This window comes from Populus euphratica, unplaced genomic scaffold, assembly GCF_000495115.2.
Source record: "Populus euphratica unplaced genomic scaffold, PopEup_1.0 scaffold15.1, whole genome shotgun sequence".
NCBI classification, from domain to species: Eukaryota; Viridiplantae; Streptophyta; class Magnoliopsida; order Malpighiales; family Salicaceae; genus Populus; species Populus euphratica.
The window spans coordinates 210,948-225,485 of NW_011499874.1; the positions used below are offsets into that span (position 1 = coordinate 210,948).

The 14,538-nt window shown below is 29.0% G+C and overlaps 1 protein-coding gene across 2 annotated transcripts; it reads right to left on the reverse strand.

Moving 5' to 3' along the window:
* Positions 1 to 989: 989 nt before the first annotated feature.
* Positions 990 to 4,216, reverse strand: IQD9 (IQ-domain 9). Of its 2 annotated transcripts, none has more exons than XM_011029418.1 (6): positions 3,904 to 4,216; positions 3,017 to 3,129; positions 2,586 to 2,753; positions 2,244 to 2,471; positions 1,754 to 1,867; positions 990 to 1,659 (listed from the first exon to the last, which is right to left on the reverse strand). In XM_011029418.1, the coding sequence occupies exons 2-6, from the start codon at positions 3,089 to 3,091 to the stop codon at positions 1,327 to 1,329; spliced, it is 918 nt and encodes a 305-aa protein (XP_011027720.1). In that variant the 5' UTR covers positions 3,092 to 3,129; positions 3,904 to 4,216; the 3' UTR covers positions 990 to 1,326. The 2 variants fall into 2 exon arrangements, with proteins under 2 accessions (XP_011027720.1, XP_011027721.1); XM_011029419.1 differs by lacking the exon at positions 3,904 to 4,216 and adding an exon at positions 3,503 to 3,880.
* Between the last annotated feature and the right edge of the window lie 10,322 nt (positions 4,217 to 14,538).

Genomic DNA, 14,538 nt, shown 5'->3' on the forward strand with positions numbered 1-14,538 from the left:
TTATAAGTTGCATGTTGAGATCATAAAAAAATTCAAGAAAGTAATGAATAATACAGATTTAAAGCTGATTTATATATGTATTATGATGTATTTAATGTTGAAGATTATTTTGTGATACAAATTAGCCCTGAATGATGTTCTTTGAAAATCAATCATAAATTTCAAATGGGTAATATTAGATCATTCAAAATGTTACAAATGATTGAATCAAATAGTTATGTCATTAAACTGCTATAAAACTTTAATATTAGCTCTACTTTAAACATGAAAGACTTTGTTCTATATAAAAAACAACTTATCTCTAATGCTTATTTTGAAAACCCTGCCCTATTATTATTATCTTTGGCACAAAATGAACATATTAATGTTATTTTGCATGCACAAGTTGTTTTCACTAGAGATGCTGAACTTTAACGAATTCTAGTATATGAGTTAGACGATCAAATTCATATTATACTTAAATTATCAAATAAACTTCACAGTAACTTGATCATGATCTTTTTAGGAGTGGTATTGAAGCTACCTTAGACAACACTTGACGGGGTCAACCTTATTCAACCTCAAGAGAGTTGGTTGAGACACTTAACTCAAGATATTATTTATACACTTGTATGATCATAGATAATAAATAATAACCCTTATTTTTGTGAGATTAGGATTTACTTTATATTTGGGTTCAATTTATTTAAATTTTTAGTTGAGATTTATTATTCAGACTTTATTTGTTGAGTTTAATTTAATTATTATTAAGTATTTAATTTAATGAGCTATAATCTCAATTATTTGTGTTAATTAGAATTTTAATATTTATATCCTATTTTTTCAAATATTAAACAAGTTTTTATGAATTAAATAAAATTTACAAGTTACATACCTTTTCAACCTCATTCTTTCTCTTTTTTAGCCTTTTCTTCTTTTTATTTGGCGTTTTCTTCCTTTTCTATCATCTTTAACTTCAAATATCTTTCTTCATGCATCAGTAACACTAATTAATAGCAAGGATTGATAAGACTTTAAATACATCACAGATCCACCATAAAAAAATTATGTCTATTTACATCATAAATACATATTAACTCGAAAAAAAGAAAAGGTAAAAATATATAAAGGAGAAAACGCAAAAGGAACGACAATTGTCATTCATAAAACCAGGCCTGATCTATAGTTCTGCACTATATGCAAAAGCAAACCACCACTCCACTTGCACAAAATCAGTAATGAGCATAAAAACACATCCTTTCTTATCTGAAACAAAAATGACTGAAAGTAGGATCAAGTCTTTGCGATTTATAATTTTGCTTCGTACTAAGATGCCAAGTGTTCACGTTAAGTGTTTGCTGCATCAGATTTAATGCTTCTCTCAAGCGTTGCCCGTTTTTCAGCTGGAGGGTAAGATAATCTCCGTGCTGTTGGATTTACTCTCCCATTGGACAATGATGGCTTGGATGAAACTGGTGTTTTTTTGGTTTGCAACTTTGTGTTTTCATCAACCTTTTTAGCCTGCTTGCTCTTCACTTTCTTTGGACTAGAAGACTTCACAGGGACCCGGCTTTCCCATGGACGAGCAGCAATCCAGCGTTCCTTCCAACTCCAGCCCCAGTTTGCTTTCCCAAGTTCAAAATTAACAAGCCCGAGGCTATGACCAGAGCTGGCCCTCCACTGTAATTCATGGGATTTTTGTGGTCATTTCCAATTTGTTTTTGCCCCTTCCAGGAAACTACAATGAAAAAAACATTTTTGGGATTTCAAATACCTGATGAGAAAAGGCATATGCCATCGCCCGTTCCCGCTTAACTGCTGCTTCTTCCCTCAGATGTATTCTTGCAAGAGTTTCCTCCATTGTATCAGAGCCACCGCACCATTCAACCTGGCATTCATTTCAATCAGTACTCTTAAAGAGAGACGGGATCATATAATAATAGGAGTGGAGAATAATTTGTTGACATCAACAGACTACAGCTAAAAAGTTAAATTCCGAACATTCGATTCGTAATGAAAGAGAAATAAATGACCTTCATCATTATTTTGTATTCTCTGCGGGTAGACATATGAACAATCTTAAAACCGCAGAGAGTGACAAGTCTTAAGGAACCAAATTCCATGGATGTGACTGCATATAGTATTTCTACATCAACCTCTCCTTACAACAAAAACTTACAACGTCCATTAAATCTATATCAATACAAAAGAAAATCATTGTTTTAGTTTGATTGATTGTTTAAGCATTGAAATTATATCCTAACCTCCAGATCATGAAGCTTTGCCTCAAGTTTTAGTTGATTCTCTAACTTCTTCTGTCTTAACCGGCTTTCTGTAACCATACAGAGTCTACGGGCTCTAATCTGGGCCTGTATTTGGCTCCAAGAATGAAGGTAGTTCAAAGTAGTTGCAGCTTGCTTTTTGACAGAATAATTTTTAGTGATGATCTGTAACCTCACAGTACCTTTCAAACGGCGAAGAGTTTTCCTAGCCTGCACCATTAGGAAATGATTTAATGAACTAGTGTCCATTCAAATATGCATGTCTTTCCATTTGTATGAATATGCATCCATGTGTTGCACAGGGAGTACAGACAATGGACATACCATATAGGCCCTGAATGCTGTTTGAATCTGAGTGGCAGCCACATCCTCGACTGGCATGTCAATAAATCTGGGATTGGCCCTACTGGAACCATTTGCAAAAATAGCAGATTCTTTTCGCAGCTTGTTCTTCCATTTGAAGCCATTTGATTTTGCAGAAGTTGTACAGCCCTGTTCAGATTGCAGAAACAGATGTGGTCGCATATAATATGTTAAAAAAGAAGAACTTTCTTCACCACTATCCTAATAACAACAATTCCAACAATATACGTAACAGCCTTGCAATAGTCTTGAATCAGCAGTAGGTTATAATAAAAGAATTGAATGGCCAAATTACAATAAATCTTTTCAAGGTAAAGGATATGGATTCATTATGAAAATACAAAGAAGAACAAAATGCATTGACAGCAAATTTGCTTTGGATGATTCAATACCTTTGGTTGTTTTGAGCTATCATCCTTTACTTTCTTTATGCTAATCATTGTCTTAAACCAGTCCCCAGAACCCATTGCTGATGCCAGATGTTTGTTTCCAACTTAACATGAACCTGGCAGTAAAATACAGCAGCACCAGCATTATGTACATTTTGCAAAGCTTTTGTTTTTCTTTTCTACAAGCAACATATTGGTAATGTAACAAAGCATTCAAAAACATCCTTTTCTTCCATTACGTGGTTAACCAAACAGACAGTCATGTGTGAAATTGAACTGGAAGACATACATAACCATAGGCAATCCGGGGGGAAATATCAGAAGCAGTGGAAAAAAACAAAATTGTACCAAATACTGCAGTATTGAAAATGTTGGTATCTGAATGTTATACCTCTCAAAGGAATTTTGATTTCATATGGTTACACAATCATTTGATCATGAAACTAACAGCAGAGTTCCAAAATATTCTATCATAGTCCATCTCATTACCTTGCAACTAACATTCATTCCTCTTGTCTCCCAACCAACAAGGTAGAATCCCACAAACAATCTCTCTATCCATCAATAAAAACACATTAACTTTCAAAAGAAACTAAACTGCAGCACCCACAACAGGGGAAATTTTTTTTTCTTTTACCATTCAAGAAACCATTTTTTAATACTTGATCACATTAAGCAACAACCAGATTCAAAACAAATCAGATTGAGACAAATTAATTCAACAGCAACAATAACACCCAGATCTCACCCCATCTTTCTTAGTCAACAAATGGCTGTCCTCAAGTCACACTGGTCAATCTAAGGTGAAAGTAAAACAAAACTTAAAGCCCAAAAAGTGTTCTTTCACAAAGAAGAAAACAGAAAAACAAAATCTTGGCAAGTAGACATACCAGAGAGGTGAGACCTGTAAGGAAATGGGCAGTCAAGTTTGTTGGAGGAGAACAAAGCAGCTGGTGACAATAGTACTTTCAGTGAAGAAGAAGCGAGGCCCTGAAAAAGAACAATAAAGGGCAAGAACAGAAGTGGGTGTGGAAATGTGGATTACTGTGGCCCATGGCCAGCATTTTATTTTATTTTTTGCTCCAGAAACATTCACCAACAGATATTTGACAATTTTTGCGAATATAAACAATACCATAAAAATCCCATTGCCCTTCAATCAAGGACTCAGCAAATGACAAGGTTGATTGTCATATGTGGGTGTTGGCTGGTGTGTTTTTTTGGGTTTGAATAATTCAGCAGTAGAAGGCTAATAATGACAGCAGAACCAACAATGACAAGGTTTGATTATGATGGCTGATTGGTTGTTTGCCTCTTCAATTTTTTTTTTTTACATGTTGTTGTTTTTAGTCCCTAGATTTGTTCAGTTTAATTTATTCCATGTAATTTCTTGAGCAAAATACGTACGAGTTCATCAAGTAAGGTTCAAAGGTCTAATCACAAAGGAAAGAATTCACAGCCAGTGAATTGCAACTCAGCTACGTCAATGTCCACCTACAAAATACGAACCCGTGAAGTAACAAAGGACTGCAAATCTAACCACCAGGCTCACCTTTTAGGATGGCTACACAGAGAAAAAAAAGAGCTACGGTTGGTTGTGGAAGAATATAATCAGGAGATAAAGGAATTATTTATGTGATTAATATTTGTATTGAAGCGTGATGAAGTTGACCGTTTAAGTTTAATTGGGGGCGGGTACTGGTGGTTTGTGGGTGTTGATTAGGTGGATTATTATGATTGTGGGCCGTTGATTAGTTAGAAAAAAGAAATGATTAGAAAAGAAAACTCTTGTTAAAACTCAGTTCAGGAATTAAAATAATATAGACATTGTGAATTAAAATAATATATACATAGGGAGCGCCCATCGGCAGCATAATTGGTAGTGCAGTAATACTTATTTTTAAAATATTTTTTATTTATAAATATATTAAAATAATATATATTTTTTATTTTTTAAAAAATATTTTTGATATTAATACATTAAAAAAATTAAAAATATCAAAAAAATTATTTTTTTGAAATAAAAAATTAATAAACAGGTTTTTAATTTATCAGGTATTTGTACATTTTAATGGTATTTAGTGACTATGTAATTGGAATTTGAAAAATATACAAATTAAATGTCCATTTGTAACATCATTCCAAAGTAAGAATTAATTTGCAGAAAAATACGTAATTGATGTTTACTTGGGAAAGTTCCTTGCAGTTTAAAAACATATTTAGTACAGTGATTGCGAAGTTTTTTCCTCTGAATATTTCTTAATTAAAAATACATTGGAAACATAAATTAATATTTTTTCAAATAAAATATATTACAAAAATAAACACTCACTAAATCTAGCTTAGAACTCATCCACTCATCATATTAGTCCACCAATCCTTTCTATTAGTTGAAAACATTTCTTCTGTAATTCCTTACATAAAAATTTTAAAACAATACTGGATATTTGCAAGATAAAACTCCAAAATAATATTTTTCCTTATCGCTCAAGAAAGAAAAGAAATCTTTTTAGATCCAAACTCATAGCGGATGATAGAATTAAAGTGTTTCTTATAGGTAAGAAGAAACCCAGGAAATGATGATAGATTACGTAAAGAGGAGAAAAGCATGCAACTTGGCCTAGGAAATTTCAAAGTCAACTCAACCAGAGATGATCATGGCCAGCTCGATAGTTAATTATGTTAACATTGATTTTTTTTAAGAGAACAATAACAATTTGAAATCGGTCAACTTTTTATATTATTCATGATCATACATATAATATAATTATGATTTCTTCTTATCTAAAACAATTATTTCCCTCGGAAGTCCATTTCTATGGAGTTAGTGAATTACCTAAGATTGGTCATTTGTCAGGATCTTATGATCCTAATTGCCTCATCAAGGAGATTATATGACTGCCTTTTCCTCGTTACTATGATATTGGGATGCCTCCTTTTCAAGTAATTCCCTTGCGTTTTCCTCCATCTTTCTTTAATTACTTGCACAAATAGTGATATTTGACCCTCTATCCTCGTGCAAATATAAATACTCAGTGTAATGCTAAGAGATTATACGACTGCATCCTGAATTCAAGATTCGGGTGCAAAAAGTTTACTACTCAGACACCATTTTTCAAAGAAAAACACCAACGGGTGCATTAAAATAAAGGGGTTGTGTTTTTACTATACACTATTTATTTTAAAAGTATTTTCTTTCTAAAATTATGTTTTTTTTTCTTTTTCTAATTTGATGCTTTTAACTTTTGGATTATTAAAAATTAAGTTTCATAAATTATTGTGGTTAATTCTTGTCATGAGTTTGACAAGTTAACTCGATTGACTATAATTTTTTTTCTTTTTAAATTGGTATTTTTTTTTTATTTTCATCCTTCAATAGTAGGTTAATTAAAAATTAGTCTTCATAATTTATTTCAGCTTGCTTTCTATGAGGTTATCTCGGTTTCATGATCGTGGTCACAAGTTTGATAGGTTAACTTAATTAACTTGACTTTTATTTTTCTTTTTTTAATTGGCATTTTTTCAATTTCAACATTCGGCATTGAGTTAATTAGGAATTAGGCTTTATAATTTATTTTGATTTGCTTCTTATAAAGTTACTCTAATCCTATGACTTGGGTCATGTGTTTTATGGGTTCAAGTTGTTTTATTATGTTCTATTTTTAGATTATTATTATTTTTAATTTTATCATCCAACAATTAGTTTATTGAGAATTAAACTTTATAATTTGTTTTGATTTACCTTCTATGAGGTTACAATAGTCTAATTACCTTGATCTCGAATTTGTCAAGTTAGTCCGAGTTGACTTAAGTCATTTTTTCTATTCACTTTATATAGGTTTATCATAGTCATGAACCTTGTCATGAGTTTGACAAGTCAACTCAAGTTGATTTGTTTTTGTTTTTTTATTAATATTTTCAATCTTATAATTCTTTAACACTAGGTTGATTGGAAATTGAATTTTATAATTTATTTTGATTTTATATGGGGTATCATGATCTCATAATCTAGATTGTGAATTTAACAAGTTAATCTGGATCAATTCAATATGTTACCTTTTTAATATTATTATTTTTTTAAAAAATTATCTTGCATTTTTGTATGTCGAACTATATTTTTACTAGTCAAGTTGATCAAATTATATCAGTTCAATTTCCGCATGATTTAATTAGTTTCTTACTATAAAAATGTTAACAATGCCTGGTATGTCAAAAACAAATTGGTTGATATGTCACATAGTGTAATGCAAATCAATAATCCAATATTCTACAATTCAAATTAGCGACAAAAACAAATTGGTTGATATGACACATAGTGTAATGCAAATCAACAATCCAATATTCTACAATTCAAATTAGCGAGGCTTGATGACTTTTATTTACAAAAATAAAAGGATTAAAAATCAAGCCAAACACCAACTTGACTAACATGGTTGTCATTAATTACAAACTATGGATTATGATGATGATAAGAAAAAAGGTGTCAACTAAAAGATCATGCTTTACATTTCTAAAAAAAAAATTGAGTATTAGTGACTATCTAATTTATTGCACATAAAACTAAAACCTAATATTGAAGAAAATTAGCAATGAAATCATCAATAGAGAATATTATATATAGATTTGTTATTATTGATTTATTAGTAATCCATTATTGATATTAGTAATAGATTTTTCATTGCTTATAATTTAACAAAAAAAAATATGTTGTTGATTATATGCTACACGTGAATGTTGCATATAATCAACATTGGATTTGTTATTACTGGTTTATAAATTATTTATAATCATCAATGAAGAATCTATTGCTCATTATATGACTTTTTTTAATATTAATTTATATTTTTTTACCCAAATTATTTATTTAATTATTTTTGGATATTTTAAAAGTAGTAGAATATATATAAACAACATACACTAATATTTAAAATTACTTTATGAAAAATAATAAATGGAATAAAAATAAAATTCATAATACAATTAAAAATTTAGTTAAACTTCCATTAATACAAATAAATCACAATATAATAAAAAGACACAATCATAATACTTGTAATGAACTAAAATACTATAGATGGAAGTAAGATGGGCAAAGATATGATGATAAAGGTCTAAGTTGATATACTAGTTGATGGAGATACGGGACCTATAAGTTCCATTATATTTGGAGTCATATAAGGTGACATCAATGAGGTAACATGTGACGGTATCGGTGGGGCCATAGGTTTCATTATACCTTGGCTTTTAACTGATGTCCCACTATAATATCCAAAATTATTTATAAGAATTCTTTTAATGAAATCCATTTATCGTTTTATTTCAACAATAAATCATTTTTTTCTCATTTTTTTTTTGCAATTCTTGATAAGATAAACTATAATATGATGACTCCACCAAGTAGAAATATGATGAAAAACTTGTATTAACTATATACTTTGACATACGAGATGCACCATATACCCTATCTTTTGTAACTTTTCTTGAAGTCACACACTAAGCTTCTCCATCAAATGAAAAATGTTTTTCTTGATCAATCACATGCTTTGAAATCACCTTCTTCTTATAATTTTCCTTTAAAAAAATATATATGTAATATTAAATTCATTTGAATGTTAAATAATATTTAAATTATATAAATAAATAAATAAAATTTCATATAACCACATTTTTAAATTTATTGTTTACAAATACATCTTCGCATAGAAGTTCTTTCCCGCCCGCTTGTTCTTGCTATCAATATTAATTTTTTTTTTGTAAAAGATAAATATAAATTTTTTTAATTCATTATCTTAAACCAAAAAAATAAAATAAAAATCTTTATCATTCTAACTCGATACGATGAAAACAACATTGCTTCTTCATAATTGGTGCTTATTTTTCCACCCTTTTTATTTACTTGATTCCTCCTTACAAATTTTGATATCCTTTGAAAATCTGGGGTAGAAAATTATTTTTTGATCATTTGATTTTGATCATCATTAAATCTGGGGTAGAAAATTTTTTTTTGATCATTTGATTTTGATCATCATTATTTATCCAAAAATGACCTTTAATTTTAACGACAATCTATAATATTTATGGTGTTTGTATTTGACATAGTTTTTTTTTGAGCTTGTATCAATTAATGGTTTAAAGCAATCATAGACTTACCTTTCCAAATATTAATCCATCCTTCTCATGAAAGATATATGTTTTCTATGAAATAAAAGACTATATGTTAAATTGAATAATTACACACACACACACACACACACACACACACACATATATATATATATAACAGGTGATATCACAACAACATATATGACAAATTCACCTTTTTCAAATAAAGTCATGAAGCTTTTTTAGATAAAGCATTAAATTGATAATCCAAACTAAAATATTATAGTTGACTTGAGTCAACAGAATAAGTTGTAAAATACGTGTTCTACTTAAAAAAACAAATGTTTCCCGTGACTTAAAGTATGGCTTTCATATGAAATCATAACCTGGTTTCATCTTATCTTTAAGTACTAAAATGAGAAAAATTATGAGCATCAAAATTTGATTATTATTAAGCTAGAAAATATTTTCAGCTTTTCTCTTACAACAATAAATGTTTAATTGTTCAAAATTTCAACAATTAGAAGCCACTGAATTTTGATTTAAAGATAAATTATGTTGGTTCTACTAGTGAACACATTTCTACAAGAAATAGGATCAGTTCTCCCAAGCACTCTTCACCCTATTGCTATGTGAAAATGACCCTTTTTATCAATTATTGCTTTATATGCTAGAAAAATATTTTATGATTGGTAATAAAAAGACAACGATGAAAAACAATATTTTATCATATTCAACTGATTGGGAGAGTGGGAGATTTTTTTTGGGATTTAGATGTGCAGTTGGTTCTTGACCAGTTGATTAAGTTGGCTAATATCTCATATATCTTTTTTTTTTTTTTTTAGTTAGGCTCTTGTCAGATAAATTGCTTTTCCTTTTCTGATTTTGTTAGCCTACAATCTTTTTTTTTGTTTGTTATTTCCAACTTACTCATGTCAGCCCTTTCTAATGTTGATTAGAATATTGTTTGTGGTGAGAAGGTCTTGCTTACCAGTGTATATTTTTTATCCTTTCCCTTGGAATTGGATTATCTTGGGTTTCTAAGAGGGCATATAAGCTTAGCTTTTCTTTTTGAGATGGTTTTTGTTACTAAATAGTTGGCTTGCATATTTTTCTCATTGTTTTCTTTGCTCTTTGTGTGCAAGTTTTTATGGGATGACTGTTTTTTCTAGGTATGTAACTCTAAGTTCTTTAACTTATTTTTAAAGGGTTAGATGAGGGTATGAGATTTGCACACGGGGTCATTTGATTTTTGGGTCCATGTTTTGTTTTTATGTTTTTGATTTTTGCCAATAACTATTGTTGTTTTGTCTTTGCATTTGATTTTTTTTTTCAAGTTTCAATATATTCTATATTGATATGTTTTGATGACAATGTAACATCTTCATTGAATGGTAGCTGTAGATTAGGATGACAGCTTGGTCCCGAAGATAAGAAGTTGGAGGTAGCATATTACTATATTTCTATGATCTTTAACTTATTTTCAACTTCTAGACCCATTTATCAATGTCTAGATTCTCTTAATGTATATACTGGTAGCTTTCATGTTAATGAGGTTTCATGTTTGAACTTTTTAAAATTTCAAGTGTCCGTTTGAGTATACTAGAAGTCTGTTGCTTTTTGTGGTTTGTGATAGGTGATGACAAAGAAATTTGGAGGAGATGTTGGTAATAACCATAGATGGTGCTTATGATGTTTATGATACAAAATAAACTAGAGCTATTCGTAGATGTTTAGAGTTCAGCAACTAACAGTACTTTTTGTACATTTCATGTGCTTTTTTAACAAGATCATTGTAATTAATGCAAATATTAAACCTTAAAATGAATGGGATTTCATATGAGAATTAATGTAATGGATCAACATGAAGATATCTTTCTTCCTACTCTACAACTATGTCCATGAAATGACCTGTGAAGATATCAAGGAAAAAGGAGTAAATGTTGTTCCTCAAAGAACTCGTGCTTTTATTAGTCTTAACTTTTAAATTTATAATGTCTATGTTTGCAAGACTCGATATCTTTTTATGCTCAAAATCTTGATTCCAGATGCACGGTAAGAAGATTTATGTGGAGTTTATTTAACGAGGCAAAGTGGATATAAACCACTTATGCAAGGGTATCTTCATAGTGCTTAGTTATCCATATCTGGACCTGTAATATATAAAGCTCATAGTTTCTTCTTTCTTACAATTCCATTAACCGAGGAAGCTTCGAAATGCTTTGTTCAATCTTTGGATGTAATTCATCACCCGTCAATGATTTTACAACTTGCGAACGATCTAGGGACAATTTTAGTACACAAGCTTTTTTCGTTTATTCAGAATTTTTTTTTTCCTGTCTTTTATGCCAGCTGACAAAATATTTCTTACACCAGCTTTTTATGAATTCAGGATGAGACAGCTAGAGGTGATTTTCTAAAATCAATTCAATGTTACAAGCATTCAATGTTACAAGCACGAAACTGGAGCAAGGGAAGAAGAAGCTAGGCATCATGAAATAAGAACTTTGACAGACAAGACATGAAAAAAAACTGAATAAATTTCTTTTCTCAAACTTTCGTCAAAATTGTTGTGAACCTGGCCAGGGCAACGCAATGCTATTATCAGGTTGGGAATGGTTAATGATCGCTTGATGTCTTTATTTGTTCAGCCTACTTCTCTCAAGAACAACAAGGTATTGGCGTTTTCATTGTTAAGACTCTAATAATTTGCTAGAAAGAGCTCTGCATGTGCTTTTTATTATTTTGCAATCTACTGAAGTTTGCAGATATGGCAATACATTTCTTGGATCATTTGGGATTTTTCTGCTGTAAACGTTTTTTCTGTTAATATCCTGTTGCTGTTGTAATATTTTAGATGAGTACCACTTTTAATTATCCAGCCAGAGAAATCGGAAAATGGGAAAGCCACCACCATTCTGCAATGACTGAATAGCCATGGTGGTGGTGCGCGAATCCTTCTTTACCGATAGCTTTGCAACTGAACCTTGAGTTCTAATTCTTTCTTTCTTCACCTTTATGTCTATCCATGCACCATCGTCTTCCTTAGTTTTCTTTCTTTTTTTCTTTCTCCAAACTGCTAGAGGAATTAACCGCCAAAACAAAGACCGAAATCAAACTATACTAATTCTTTGTTTACGAGGGTACAGTGTGTGATACCTTTTATTGTAATGGTTTAAAAAAAATTATTTTATAAAAAGTATATTTAGTTAAGATTGATTTGATAAAATATATATTTAATTAAAATTATGATTGAAATTAAGGTTGAACAAAAAATAGTTTAATATATTTAGTTAAGAATAATTTTTAAATTGAGGTTATAAAATAACTAAAAAAGATATATATTAATATTGATGATTTTTAATTTAAACACTGTAAATTTAACTATTGCTATTATATCATAAAATAAATAATACTTTATATAAAATATTTTTTATTATTCTATTGAACTATATACAATTCTATCAAATATGTAATTTATCCAATAAGGACTATAGTTTTTATGATTTTTTAAACATGCAATAAAATCAAGTAAAATATCATCAAGAATAAAATTAGAATTGCAATCAAATTCTACAAATATTTGCTATCATGCGATCTCCTTCTAATTTATATAGTATCATTGAATAATATTAAACATAATTTAAAAAAAACATAATTAAAAATAAAAAAATTAAATTTTTAATTTTTAATGGAGTTTTTTTACTTATTGCCTATATATGAATTTTTCAAAAAAAATATAATTAAAAATAAAAAAATTAAATTTTTAATTTTTAATGGAGTTTTTTTACTTATTGCCTATATATGTAGAATTCACTCTGCACATATAAAAAAAAGCAGCTTTAGTTGCTTTTCACTCCCGTATATTTTAAACACAAATTATGCTGAAACCCATCATATTTTTTTAATTACCAAACACTTATTTTTTATAATTTGTTTAACAAACGGTCTTTGTTGTTGGATTCACAAACAGTAAATCACATTCCTTTAGAAGAAGAAGAAGGAACAAATAGTGGAAAACAAAAAAGGGAATAAAAACCATTATAATATAACTTCCAGTTACAAAAGATTAGACATAAGAGGAATTAAAATAAGGAACTCCACGTAATGATTTACCTCTCACTATGTGTGACAAGTACAGTTTCACTATCTGCTATTAATTTTCTTCCTCGTATTGTAAACGATATTTTGTTCAAATACTAAGTTAAATAAATTTAGATTGACATTATTTAATAAGAATGACATTGCTTTTATATTCAAATTACAACAAATACTTAGAGGTGTGTTTTTGTCCACCTCCTGGAGGAATAAAATAGAAAAAGATTGGACAAGCTGACCCGGACACCCACGTTAATCTAAAAAAAATAAAAAAAAGTCAGGATATGCTGGGCCACCCCTAACCCATGCGTCTAATTATTTTTTCAATTTATTTTTATATTAATTTAATTGATCTTAATTAAACAAAATTGTGATTTTTTTCATAAAACTTTATTTTATTTTAATTTTATTTTTAAATAAAATTATAATAATTTTTCTAATACTTGAAGGCTATTTTTTTTTATGCAACCCTATATTGTATTTTTCTAATGATTTTATTCAATCATTTTTCTATGTCTATTTTTATTCATTATTTAATTAAATAAAAATTAATTTAAAAAAATTATTAAACACAACTCGGATTATTATCTATATTGTGAGATTATATATTTTTATTTTTATTTATCTCTTAGCATTTCAATTTAGTTTTTAGTTAGTGTTAACAATTTTTGACATGGTATCAGAATCTTGATAGTTCTGACATGGTATCAGAGTTTTGATGACCAAGTAGTCACGAGTTTGAATCTCACCATCCCTATTTATTTGATTAAAATTAAGCATAAGGTAATGTGAGCTTATGCAAGTTTTAAGTTCAAAGAACTTTCATTTGAGGGGGTGTGTTAAATAATAATATAAATTATATCTTAAACCTCACCTAACAGCTTAAGTTTTTGGGTTGAGATGGTTCTTTGATTCTTTGACATTATTAATAAATCTAGCCAAATAAGACCATAAATTATCAAACCTCAAACCCACAGTTCAAATTGTGATATGTTAATATCATTTTTATTTGTTAATTATAATTCTAAATTAATTTGTGTTTTTAAATATTGTTTTTATCTGTGTATTTTTTAAGTTGTCAATGAATGATTTGAAATTTTAAACAATATGTTTACATGCTTATTTATTTTTTGATGATATTAAATTATGTTTATATAAATCAAGTATGAAAATGCATAATATGTAAGACAATTTTAAAATCAGCATAACAATTAACAAAAACAATGTTACAAAATTAGTAATAATAAAAATAATTCTTAACTAGAAAAATAACACAATATGATTATACATAAATAATAATACATCTGAGGCTATCTATGTCTTCT